At 44.2% G+C, this 12235-nt stretch overlaps 2 protein-coding genes and 1 long non-coding RNA gene across 3 annotated transcripts; 2 read left to right on the top strand and 1 right to left on the bottom strand.

Moving 5' to 3' along the window:
- The first annotated feature begins 237 nt into the window (after window positions 1–237).
- Window positions 238–6610, top strand: LOC135595943 (uncharacterized). The gene is made up of 5 exons (XM_065087490.1): window positions 238–901; window positions 973–1043; window positions 1123–2823; window positions 3904–4033; window positions 5223–6610. The coding sequence occupies exons 1-5, from the start codon at window positions 763–765 to the stop codon at window positions 5924–5926; spliced, it is 2745 nt and encodes a 914-aa protein (XP_064943562.1). The 5' UTR covers window positions 238–762; the 3' UTR covers window positions 5927–6610.
- Window positions 6611–7317: 707 nt separating this feature from the next.
- Window positions 7318–8752, bottom strand: LOC103968712 (uncharacterized). The gene is made up of 2 exons (XM_009382015.3): window positions 7869–8752; window positions 7318–7677 (listed from the first exon to the last, which is right to left on the bottom strand). Exons 1-2 carry the CDS (start codon window positions 8589–8591, stop codon window positions 7609–7611), a joined length of 792 nt encoding a protein of 263 aa, XP_009380290.2. The 5' UTR covers window positions 8592–8752; the 3' UTR covers window positions 7318–7608.
- A 339-nt stretch (window positions 8753–9091) lies between these two features.
- Window positions 9092–11970, top strand: LOC135595944 (uncharacterized). Its single transcript, XR_010480724.1, has 3 exons — window positions 9092–9920; window positions 11543–11710; window positions 11814–11970. It is a non-coding gene; the product is annotated as an uncharacterized LOC135595944 (long non-coding RNA).
- The last annotated feature ends 265 nt before the right edge of the window (window positions 11971–12235 follow it).

Consider the following 12235-nt stretch of genomic DNA (forward strand, 5'->3'; position numbering starts at 1 on the left):
ATGTCGATTGATTGAGCTCAAGTCAGACGCAAAACCACATATGGATCTGATCTGGATCATTAATATACTTTAAAAAACGTGTACGTAATCATACCCCACCATTTTTCTATATACACCCACCATAATTGTTATGCGCGACCCAAAACGCGTGGCTGCTCCTAAGATGACAAAAAGAGGAGAAAGGGGGTCCGCAAAAAAGCGAGTCCTGCAGCAATACCTATTGCCACAGGGACTTACGTCGAGCACTCGGTGGGCCTCGGCGCCCACTGCTTCTAATATTCTGCTCCCTTCTTCAACCCGAGAAGAAGGCACCAAACACCATCAGACCTGCTGCCCCCGCCACCCGCTGCCGCTGCCGCTGCCGCTGTCTCTGCCTTTCTTCCTTCCCTCCCTCTTTGCACGCACAACAAAAGGAAATATTCGAAGAGAGAACAAGGATAGCAAGAGCCCGACGGAGAGGGGCATCGCTTTCTTTCGTCGAAAGCGAGAGAGAAGCCCCTCCGACACCGCTCTCTGCATTCTATGAATGCCATTTGTTTACTCATCATCGCATCGCCCCATTTCCGTTCCATTGTTCGCCTTGTTATGCGTGCCGATGTTTACACGAATCAGATGGTGCTTGACAGCTACACTGCCAAAAAGACGGTGAGAGAAAAAGGTCTCGTTGGCTTCTCTCTCCTCTCTCTTGACTGTTGAGTCGCAAAACCCCGCTACCTTCCCTTCTCTCCGGGGAGCCTCCTGAGGTTTAGGTGGACACCAGGCATGAGTTTGGCCATCGTGGATAAGAAGCCGCAGCAGCACAGGCGGCCTGGTGGGTTCGTCGCCATCTTCTTCCGGCTCCTGAACTGGAACCGCCGGCTCGCCAAGAAGAATCTCTCCTCCAGGAAACCACTCCCTCCAGGTATATCATCAGCTTCTGCTATGTTGAGTGTATGGTTCGTTGGATCATTGATTCGTTCTGGTACGTCTCAGTTCGAGCCGCGAAAGGGTCTGCGAAAAGGTTCGGCGCCGATGACAAGATGCCATTGGCGAAGTTGCTTTTGGTAATGTGATGAGTTTGGCTTCTCACTCTTTGTCATCTTGATCTTAAAATCTTGATCATTTGGGTCAAAACGTTGTTAGGTGGATGACGATAACGGGGGATGTTTTCCGAGCAACAAGAATCCTGAAACCGAGGTCGAGCTTGGAAAATTGATGCGAACTCCTGGGCTGGTGGCCAGGCTGATGGGTCTCGAGTCCATGCCTGTCGTCGCGCAAGAAAGGCCGAGAAAGGCTACAGATTCCTGCTGCCTTAACAGCGAGTCGGGTAGTGGTCAGGTGCCACACCGGGTCGATCAAGATTTGTGCCTGGAAGATGGTGGGAGTGCGAAGTTGGAGATTAGGCCGCAGAAACTACAAAAGATTGGAGGGTTCTTGGAAAGACAGCCGCTTGATGGTGCCCGAGCAAAGCCAGGTGTGTTGGGCAAGAAGGTGCTTTCGGCCCCCTCGAAGAATAAGTTTCACAAGCTGGCTTCACCTGTGAAGAGCCCAAGATTACCATCAGGGGGTCATCATCGTTCTCGGTTGATCAAGGCTGCCACCAAGATTCTTGAGCCTGGATTGCAGTCCAAAAATAGGGCCAAGCCTGCTATATCTTACAAGGATTCTTCGCCGGTTGATGCAGAAGGTACTGGCGTTGATACCACCTTGAAGAACTCTAATGAACCATTCCGGGATCCTGTGTCTGGCACGAGTTATGGCAATTTAGGTGGTGGGACATTGAGATCAAAACAACGTGAGGAAGAACCTCTGAGACAAAAGATCGTTTCATCTGCATTTGGAATGAGCCGTGCTTCTTGCTCTCGTACTGTTCTTGTGGAAAGTAGTTCAACATCACTTGACATGCAAGGTGAACAGAACAGGAACAGAAAGACATCTATGCAAAGTAACACGAAGGACTTAGCAGAGATGCGCAACCGAGGTACAAACAAGATTAAGCCAGATGGATCAGCAACTATATTTCGACGGAATCAATTTAGGCAGAATCAGTCAGCTATGACAAGAGACAAAGTACCTTTTGGTTCCAAGGTTAGTTCTAGGAAGCAAGGGAGAAGAGATGGCAATGTGTCACATGGCATGAAAGGGTCTGTCTTTGCGGACAACAATATGGGCAGCTATAGCTGTGTGAAATCAGGGTATGAAAAAGAAGGTCGAAGAAGGGCATTGTGTGATAATACCATGGAGAACAACATGTCACGCAAACGAACAATCAATAATTTCAATGTCGAGAATGTTGATGTGTTCCATTCAGTCTGTGCTAAGCTAAATGTTGGTAGTCGTTTGAGTAACCAAAAGGGGATAAGACGTACCAGTAACACACCTCTGGACAAGAAACTTATCAAAAGTGAGTCAAAGAATTATAATGGTGATGATTTTGGTTTCAGGGCCAATGACATTGTTTCTTTCACATTCAATTCACCAATGAAGCATGTATCTAGGTCATCCACACATGTAAAAATGCACGAGAACAACACCAAAAACGAACACATTAGTAACGGTGGTCGGAATGATATCATAGCCTTGGATGCACATAGTAAAAAGTTGACATATGATAGAAGTACTACTTTAAGCGGGAATGAATTAAGCAACCTGCTTGAAGAAAAAATCAGGGAACTGACTTCCGTGGATCGAAGTGAATTAGTAGCTAGGGATGCATGGTCTGCTTCTTACATTCTCGAAGAGCTGGGAGCTGCCTGTACACCTGAGCAAAACGATCATGATCATGCTGGTGCATCTTCGAAGAAAGGCATAGACTTGTCTGATTTTTCTATCCCACAGTCAAAGGTGCGCTAATATAACGTTTTTCATCTCTCGTATCTGGAACATAAAAAGATACTGGTGGTATGTCATTTCCTACAGTCATCTAAGAGTGCTTCTAATAAGATTTAATTGCTTTTGCTTCCTTGGACTTCATGAATTTTTGTAAATCCAGAGGAAAAATGATTAGCTATCATTGTGGATACATAGGGTTTTCTTCAGTTGGGAGGGACTAACATCACTTCTAGGATCATCTCATAGGTTGTGAAAGTCCTCTGGATTTTAATAACTTGCTTTTGTGAGTATTGCCAAGTCTGTGATTTGTTTATTTAGTCATTATGGATGGGTTAGGAGTTCTCTGAGTTTATAAATTTTGTATATGCTTATGATAAGAGAGATTGTTCTTGGTTGGTTTCTTCTCACACAGAGCTGTTATGAGAAACTCTATCTGTAAATTTTGTCATACTAATACAAAAATTATTCTTGCTGTTGTCATTTTTTGAGTTTATTGTCAAGCATGGGTTATGAGCTTCATCTGTTATCACTAATCTGAATTATCCATATCAGTTTGGCATGAGAATATATATCTTAGTTTTTCTATTAATGCTCGCAGACATAATATCAGCTAACTGGGTTCTTTGTTCATAATTTCTCTAAGGAAATATATCGTCTTGACCAAATGCACACGAAACTACTGCTTATGGTTGGCGATAGCACTCATGACCTGTAACAGGATTAATACTTTTTCTAGAGACTTTGTCATAATCATCTACATATTTCTTTTGGATGTTTTCTCACTCTAATAATTAAATTAAGCAAGAGATTACAGTTTATCAAGGACAGACTGACACAAAATATAATAACAGTATTGGAAAAAAATGGAAAAAAATACTTTTTTTTTAATATTGATTTTAGAAAATTAAATTTACATCTTGCTTTATATGTCAACCTTCTAGACTTTTATTTTCCTCTTCTGATATTACTTTGAATACCAATATGAGCTAACTAGGACCTTAGATAGCATGAAAATATTGATAGATCTTGTATGAAGTAAGAAGATTGGTGAAATGGATTATTCTGACATATGCTTGATTGCTTTTCCTTTAGGAGGACAGAAAATTTGGCCGTGTTGCTGCAGTTATGGCCGTCGACAATAATCAACTTAGTCCAATATCTATTCTTGAGGCTTCATTTTCAAATGAGAGTTGCTCTTTCGTAAGTCTCAATGGCAACTCAGGTATGACAAATGTTCATCTTTGCAACACCATATTTCTTCTAACTTTTTTGTGTTTATTTTTATGATCATTTTTTACTTTTCCATAAGCTTTTAGAACTGACATCATCATTTCTGTGCTGTCTTTAGCTAAATATATACTTGCTTTCAATTAGCAAGGGCTAGCTTGTCCTGATTTTAATTTCTTATTATTGGTCAAGGACCATATATAAGATCACACCTTTTTTGTTTATGCTAACAAATAACAATATCCAAATTATGCAAATAATATTATTTTATTTTTGCCTTTTTGTTTATGATAACCAATAACAATCACCAAATTGTACAGATAATACAAAATCGACAGAATGGACATGTATCATTGCAAACAACAATAACAAAGTCATAATGTTTCAATTATTGGGGATCAACTACATGGATCTTTGTCATCATAGAGCTATATAGAATGTCATATCCTTAGTTAAATTAAGAGTATTTAAATACAAGACAAGCTATTGCAGCTGGTCCCCGTAGCTGTTAAATAAACAAAGGGCATTCTCAAACATATTATAACACTTATCAAGAAACTTAATATATTCTCTAACAAACAATATCCTAATACACTATTCATTATTTGGTACATCATGCAAAGTTACAACTCTTTGTCGTACTCTCTCTGCCTCTCACAAACCACACCACACAGTATACCAATCTATATGTACTGACCCTTACCCTCACATCTTATAGCATCAAACGCACATCTTACATCTCACACTTATCTGGCATCTGACACTCACTGCAAGTCTCCTGCACATACAAGAGAGTTCTGCACTATTGCTTTCTATTAATGGCATGATTGGTGACTGGGACGTACAAGGTTTCCAATATTTAGTCACCAAATGATTTCAAGTTACAGAACTAAATTGTTTTATTTTCTTTGGTTACTTGACATAATCATTATTTTCTAATTTTTTATCTAAAATATAGAGATACTATGATGAATGGCCATTGGCTTCTGTAAGAAGTTATAACCGAGAATCCTGATAACATTCGTATAATGAATTACATGCACACTGTCCATGGAATTACATTATCAACTTTGCTACCAGAAATACTGATGCTGAAGTGCTTTACATAGAAGCATGAACCATTGCTTATAGACTTCTGAGATTGTGGATTAAGAACATATTTTGGTGGTAATACTTGATTTCAGGTAGCAAATTACAATTTGGGTTGACAGAAAGTTGCAACACAACGCGATCATCCCATCTGGACACTGATCTTTTAGATTCAGCTTCTTCAGTTGACATCAGGAGGTCTATTATAGCTAAGATCAGGCGTTTGACTTACATGAGTTTAAACGACTTTGCTGTTCGTAGCGATGGAGTTGGGCTCTCAAAAACCAAACTTTGTGAAGTGAGGCATGCCATTTCGAGTGCAGTATTGTTGTTTGAAACTTTCACCTTGGACAGGTCGGATGGTTCTGTAGACATGTCTCTAGAATCATTTCTTTTAGACATGCTGCAAGCGATTGTCAATGCTCTTCGTATGGGCCCGAAAAGTGATCCCGGTTACACAGGGATTAATGAAACAGATCAGCTCAGAGAGCTACTATTTGATTGCATGATTGAGTGCCTTGATTCCAATTATAGCTGTTTGTGCAAATCTGGTTACATGACATATACTAAACTAACTTTCCTTTTAACCCGAGAGAAGTTGATGAGAGAAGTTCACCAGGATATAAAAGGGTGGATGGATTTGGCAGGGAAATTTTTGGATGATATGGTCAAGAATGAAATGAAAACCTCAGCTGGAAAGTGGGCGGATTGTATGATGGAAGCATTCGAGGCAGGCATGGAGATAGAGAGCAACATACTTCAGACTTTGGTTGACGAAACTGTGATAGATTTCTGCTGATGCCGAAATGGTGACAAACTAATGGGTGTTTAATGAAAAGAAAACGAAGTTTGATTAGTTGATTGATTTTACTAGAGTGCATATATTGCCTTTCTTTTTATTTTTCTCTGTAATTATGACGCTAAGAAGCAAGTGATATTTTGTACTAATTGCAAAAAATGAAGATTTGTGGGAGGCTTGTTTGCTGCAGCTGTTTGTTTTGCGTCCGAGGGAGTCTCGAGTGTTCAGACCCTGAGAAGTATTACTGTTCACAGGTAGAGTAACACTCCATCCTGAGAAGAGAATGAGAGTCGAGGTCAAATTGTTTACTCAGCATGCTTTTTCTCTGCTCCTTCCCTAAGTTCCTCTTCTTTTCTTGTCTTACAAATTCTCTATTTTTTTTGTTCTTTCAGTTGTCTTTGTTAGGACAAAGAACAAAGGGCTGAAATCTGGGAGAAGATGAACAAGCGAGGCTTTTGTGGCATGTGTTCTTTTCCGGTTAGAGATGGAGATCTTCGGTTTCTCATGTGTTTATACAACAGGGCGAATTTGGTATCTCAGAGTGCAGACACTCTCTGACTTGTGTTGTATGAGAGAGAGAGAGAGAGAGAGAGAGAGAGAGAGAGAACAACACATGGCCACTGAGATGCCTGTACTTGTAGTAGGACCAACGGTCGGGACGGTGCACGAATCTAATTTGATCGACGGACCATTCGTTTCCAGTCCAACCAATATATATATACATATATATATATATATATATAAAGCTAGATGACGAAAAGTTGGTATGCGGCTCGACTTGTCCGGATTCAAATGATTGGATCCGTATCCAAATAGTGGCGCCAGATGGCTAATCAAGTGTTGAATGCCTGCCCACAATCGTGTGAGGTCCCATCAAAGAAACGAACCCAATGCGCCACCGGTACTCCACCAGTAGGCGAAGAACGGAGCCACGTAATGTAAGAAAAGGTTTCTGTACTTTTGACTTGCTTTGCGCCCATTTGGATGCGACTGGAGGTCGGTAACGCAACGCCGTGATGGCTCGCTCGTTAGAAGAGGATGAAGAGACTTCGATCGAGTCCAATCGTTCGGCATCTGTGATGGTGTTTGTGCCCCTTCACGCACTGTGCATCTCAACATCCTGATGCTGGGACGAGCTAGAGATCATGGGCACGACGGCGACCACACCCGGTAAAAGCGTGAGCCGCGGTTCGAGCGAGGAGACTCGCTGACGACAACCCTCCCTCCGCCCACCTACCGCGTCCGTGTCATCGGCTCAACGCCACCGCGGCCCCAGATCCGACGGCCATGGTTGACCCCGCATCACACCTTGCTGCTGCCGCCTACGAATGCGTCCATCTTCCACTAAGGAAGATGATTACACAAAACATAGCTCGTTTCGAAAAGAGAAGTAAGTCGAACGCATCAACTGTTCATGACGAAAGCATTCCTACAGTTTTCTTGACCGGTAACATGAGATCAGAAACAGAGCATCACCCACTATAAATCTTTAAACAGACCAATCGCACAGCAAGCAATCTCGCAGAATGAGATACACTATGACGCAAGAAAATACCAATCTACTCGTAGAGCTAAGACTCTGTTGTCATGATCGAATCGGAAGCTTTGAGTTGAGGAGCAATACAGAGCCGGAGAGGTTTGGTGGACGAAAAAGAAAGTGTATCATGTCACCCACGGTACGCTTACCTCGAATCCGGAACCCTGTACGTGTCGGCAGTGATCTCCGTGAGCCACGAACCGGGGAGCAACGCCTGAGACAAGAGGATAACCAACATAGAGATTCAATATTCTTCCAAAGGATCGAGTTTGCAACGAGAAAGGAACCCAAAAACCGGGGAAATTGACGCAAAAAATGGGTTTTTGGATCAGAAGGTCACCCAAAATCATCAGAAACTGACGCGCAAAGAAGAGAGGAAGGTAAGTGTCGGCGGAAGAAACTCACGTCGAGCTGCTTTTGGACAACTCTCGCCCGCTTTCTCGGCCGTTGACGAGCCCTGCGGCCCGTCACGGCGTAGATGTCCTCCTCGATCTCCTCTCTCGTGAGCGAGATCGAGAACTTGGGCCGCTCCCTCCACCAGGGGTCCTCCGACCTCCGCCGCACCGTCCTCTTAACCACCTGACCCGGCGGCGACCCGCTCAGGTGCCGCTCGACCCCCGTCGAAGCCCGCGCTGCCCCGCGCCTCGTCCTAAGGTTCCACGGCCGCGCCGGAGGCGCAGCCGATATACCCACCTCCGGATCCAGCCTCTCCTCCTGCGCCGGTGCCGGCTGCGCCTTGCGGCCCGCATCCTTGGGCGGCGACGGTACGACCAGTTTCATCCGGTCCGCCGCCTCCCGGAGGTGAACCAGCAGCTTCTCCCTGACCTCCTCGATCCCGGGATCGTCGCCGTCCTCACTCTCCACCTCCTCATGGATCCGCGGCCCAGCAGGCTCCGGGGGGACGGCCGACCTTCGTCCACCGCCAGCGACGACCTCCCGCTTCCCGTTCACGCTCATGCAGCGCAGCACCCGGTGGCTCCCCCACGTCTTCAAGATCGGGAAGGAGAAGTTATGGAGGAGGGACCCCTTCGCCTCCCCACGAGGAGCCGTAGCACCGGCCGCCGCCACCGCCGTCGACTCTGCAGCGGGATCCGCCGGCCGGGTTGGCGTTTCCGCCGAGATGACCATGGGGCCGTGCCCTACCCAACGCTGGTGGGGGCCGGCGCCAAGAGGAAGCGGTAGCCGCGGATACCAAAACCGGTGGTGAGGGTAAGGGGAAGGGGACGGTCGTCTAACGTTGTTGAGTTGGGGGTTGGCGTGATGGCATGAGAGGGGGAGACGGGGGTGCGAGAGAGACACAGCTCCTCTTAAGGCGGAGGGGAAGGCATCAATAAAATAATATAAATTAATTTAAGAAAATGCTTTTTTTATTACTTTCTTATCCGCGCGACCGACAGGCCCACCACACGAAGGCTTCTTTTGGTGTGGGGTCCGCGGAACACGAGATTTGGCGACTGGGTATCGAATCGGGTTTCCAAGAGTGAGTATCGCAAGAGAATGGTGCGGTGAGCGGCACGGGACCGACGTCGGAGTCTTGCACATGCGCCAAGCACGTGCGAAGCCGTTGCCTCCGCCATGTATGGCTTTATATGCTGCGTTAAGCTCGTCTTAAGCCAAGTTCAAACTTAATTTGGTTCGTTCACCGGTCGGGTATTTGCGCGATGCGCTGTAACGTCACGCATTCGCCGTCGGATGTATACTCCCACACTGGGCCCACCGATCTTGTGGACGCGATCGAGTAAGATAGCTGAAATCATCGTCTCCCTCACACGCTTTCAAAGCACCGATTCAATCCCTTCCGTCTCCCGTGCGAAGCCCGCGAGACTCGTGTAGAGGAAGGAAAGCCCGCGACGACTGCAAGATCGATGGTAATCGCCGCCGGGGAAGACGAGAACGGCCTCGTGGGAGCGACGGCAGGCGATCTCGACGCCGGTTGAAGCTGTCTGCACAATTCCACCTTCCCCGCTCGCAGCTGGGGCGCTCATCGCACCATTCGCTGCTCCAAAGTCCCCTTGTTCCGCGATCTCGACGCCGTTGGAACGATGGTTCCCGCGGCTGATCAAAACACAGCCCGGCCGGAGATGGTGAGGGGGAGATCGGACGGATCCGAGAAGAGAAAGCGTTACATGTTCCGGATCTGACTGTCGTGTGAGGAGATCGTACAGGACTTTCTGGCGATCAAGGGGACGAAGCCCCTTTGGAGGCCAAAGAAGGGGCCTAGACTCCTCCAGCGACAGCTCGATGTAAGGTATTTTACGCACCAAAACAGATATCTTTTGTAATTTTGGTTTAATTTCCTGCCATTGGCTAGTGATTGAGCCCTTTTCTACCTCTTCAATAGTTTACGCTTTCGCTACGCTCTTTCTTCGGCTAACTCTTTCTGCAGTCGCTTTCTCCTGGATTATGCTTATTGGAAGGAACTCGGGAGATATATACGCTTCAAAATCGATGGATTAGGTAGTACTATTTGTTGCGTTTGTCCAAAGCGTTGCTATATACCTTTTCTTGAATCGCTTTCTAAAAAATGAACCGAACAAATTGCTTCCTTTGCTGTTGTTGTTGTTGTCGTTGTGGCTGCAGAAGTTAGAGAGTGTGATGACAAAGGGTTATGTTTGGTGGAGAAGTATTTACGGTTTCGAATGCTTATAGTTTCTGTGTTTACTTGCAACATGGACGGTTCGATTTCCTAGATTATCCTATTGATCCGTGACTAAGGTAGCTTGGTCCTCGAAAGTGTTACGGTTCCTCTGTTGCTAGGCAATAGTATGGTTTTCCATTGTCTTCTTTTTCTTGATTTTATCATTCCCTTTCTGTAGATTTTAGTGCCAATCTTCACCCCATTTGCTTGAAATTTTCTTGTGGACCCAAGTAAAATAAGATATTTGTATACTTTTGATTGATCTCCTCGGGGATCTTGCTCAAGTCTTTCTGAGTTGATTCTTGTCGGTAAATAAAGAGACTTGGTGGAAGGATGATGGTGAGGAGTAAATGTACTATATAGTTGTTAGGATGATATCATGCTATGTTGGTGCAATCTTCTCTATCCTACCAAGCTTGAGAGAGAGCTTTCTGACTGTAAATGAAGACTGAAGAAAAGCAAGCTCTTGTGAAACCTCAGCAAATTTGATATTGTTTCTTGTCTTTAGATGAAGGCTCAGAAAAGAAAGGTTTGAGTTTAATGCAGAAAAGGGATTGTGGTTGCACAAGTGCGACATTAAAAGGGCAAAACCAAAGTTGAAACACACTGCACCTCTTATCAACATAAGGAACTAGTACAAAATAGGGTAGACATTTAGCTAACATATCGCTTGTTCTCTTGATCTTGGATGGCCTCGAGTACCGTTATAGACATGCTCATCTGGTAGAGCTAATTTTTATGACCCAAGCAAGAGTCACACTGCACTAATCTATGATTCAGTTTTTATTAGTTCAGAGAAAGCTTTTATGAGTCCAACTATAGGAACCAGTTTTTTCTTTTAATGTGGATTCAAGTAAGCTGATATTATCTGCATCTATGCTGATTATGACATCATTTTAAATCCGGACAATTTGATTTTGATCACAAGTTTTGTGCAAAGAATTTTTTTTTTCCATGCTTTGATCGATCTAACATGAAAAACCCAAAGGAATGGATTTATGGGGGGTTAGTCAGGTTCAGCAGTGTATTTGTGTGTTCTTTTCTTTGTTGTCTCGGTGCTGCTCAAATTTCATGGTCTAGAAGTGGGAGCGATATGAGCTAGACTGCAGCTTTCAACTGATTTTTTTGGTTTCATGTAATTGTTTTTGTATGCTATAGATAAATTACAGATATCACTGGTATAACTTGCAAAATTGATATTATTAGGTTTAAGTTCCCTTGGTGAATAGTGTTGCTTTCTTATTCCTGTGGGCAACTGACCCAGTTTCTACTGGTGGTTGTTATATGCTACTGTAAACTGAAACTTTTCTTGCTTGTTGCACTATGAATTATAAGATTATTCTTTGTAGATTGAAAAATCCGTCATTTGTGTAAGATAAGTGAAATTTGAGAAGAGAGAGATTACATATGATGCTTACAATTTAAACTTGGATGTCGACAGATGCAACTTGGTTCGATGTTCCTATTTGTTTTCTCGGCGGTAAGACGAGCTTGCTCAGAAGAGAAAATTCTCTGCGAGGTTAATCTATCAGATGGTTTGCCTGCATCAACTCAACTATTCGGCGAGCCTGCCAACTCGTAAGACCATTCTTCGTGAAGCTCCATCGAGGTCAACTTCTGTTGTCTTGCCTGTGTTCTCATTTTCTTGGAGTTGATTCTGAGTTGGAACTTTTTGTATTCTGGATGCAGTAAAAGTATGGAATTTTGTGCAGGTTTCAGGCAATGCCGGCCCGGGAATTCTACTCCTGGAACCATGAATTCTGCTCCCATACATTTTTATGATGGACATGTTATTTCAAATGACGAAGAAAGTGTAAGCATTCTTCTGAATGATAGAGTTAGCTTATCTTTGTGGGCTAAGGTTTATTATGACGTATGTGTTCACTATTTACCAATAAACAAGTACTTTTGAGCACTCTTTTTTTTTTGTCTACGTGGATGGTGATAAGGTGCACTAACACCACTAGTTTTATCTATATAAAAGGTTAGGTTTGACACGTGGATGATCGAGTTACCCTTCATTACGTCTACATCGGATACTTCGTCGACGTGACACATCGATCGAGCATCATGTCTACGTTAGCATCATCACCACGAATACCGAGTTAACTCGGCAGATCGGACGAACTCGTCG

This window comes from Musa acuminata, chromosome BXJ1-10, assembly GCF_036884655.1.
Source record: "Musa acuminata AAA Group cultivar baxijiao chromosome BXJ1-10, Cavendish_Baxijiao_AAA, whole genome shotgun sequence".
Classification (NCBI taxonomy): domain Eukaryota; kingdom Viridiplantae; phylum Streptophyta; class Magnoliopsida; order Zingiberales; family Musaceae; genus Musa; species Musa acuminata.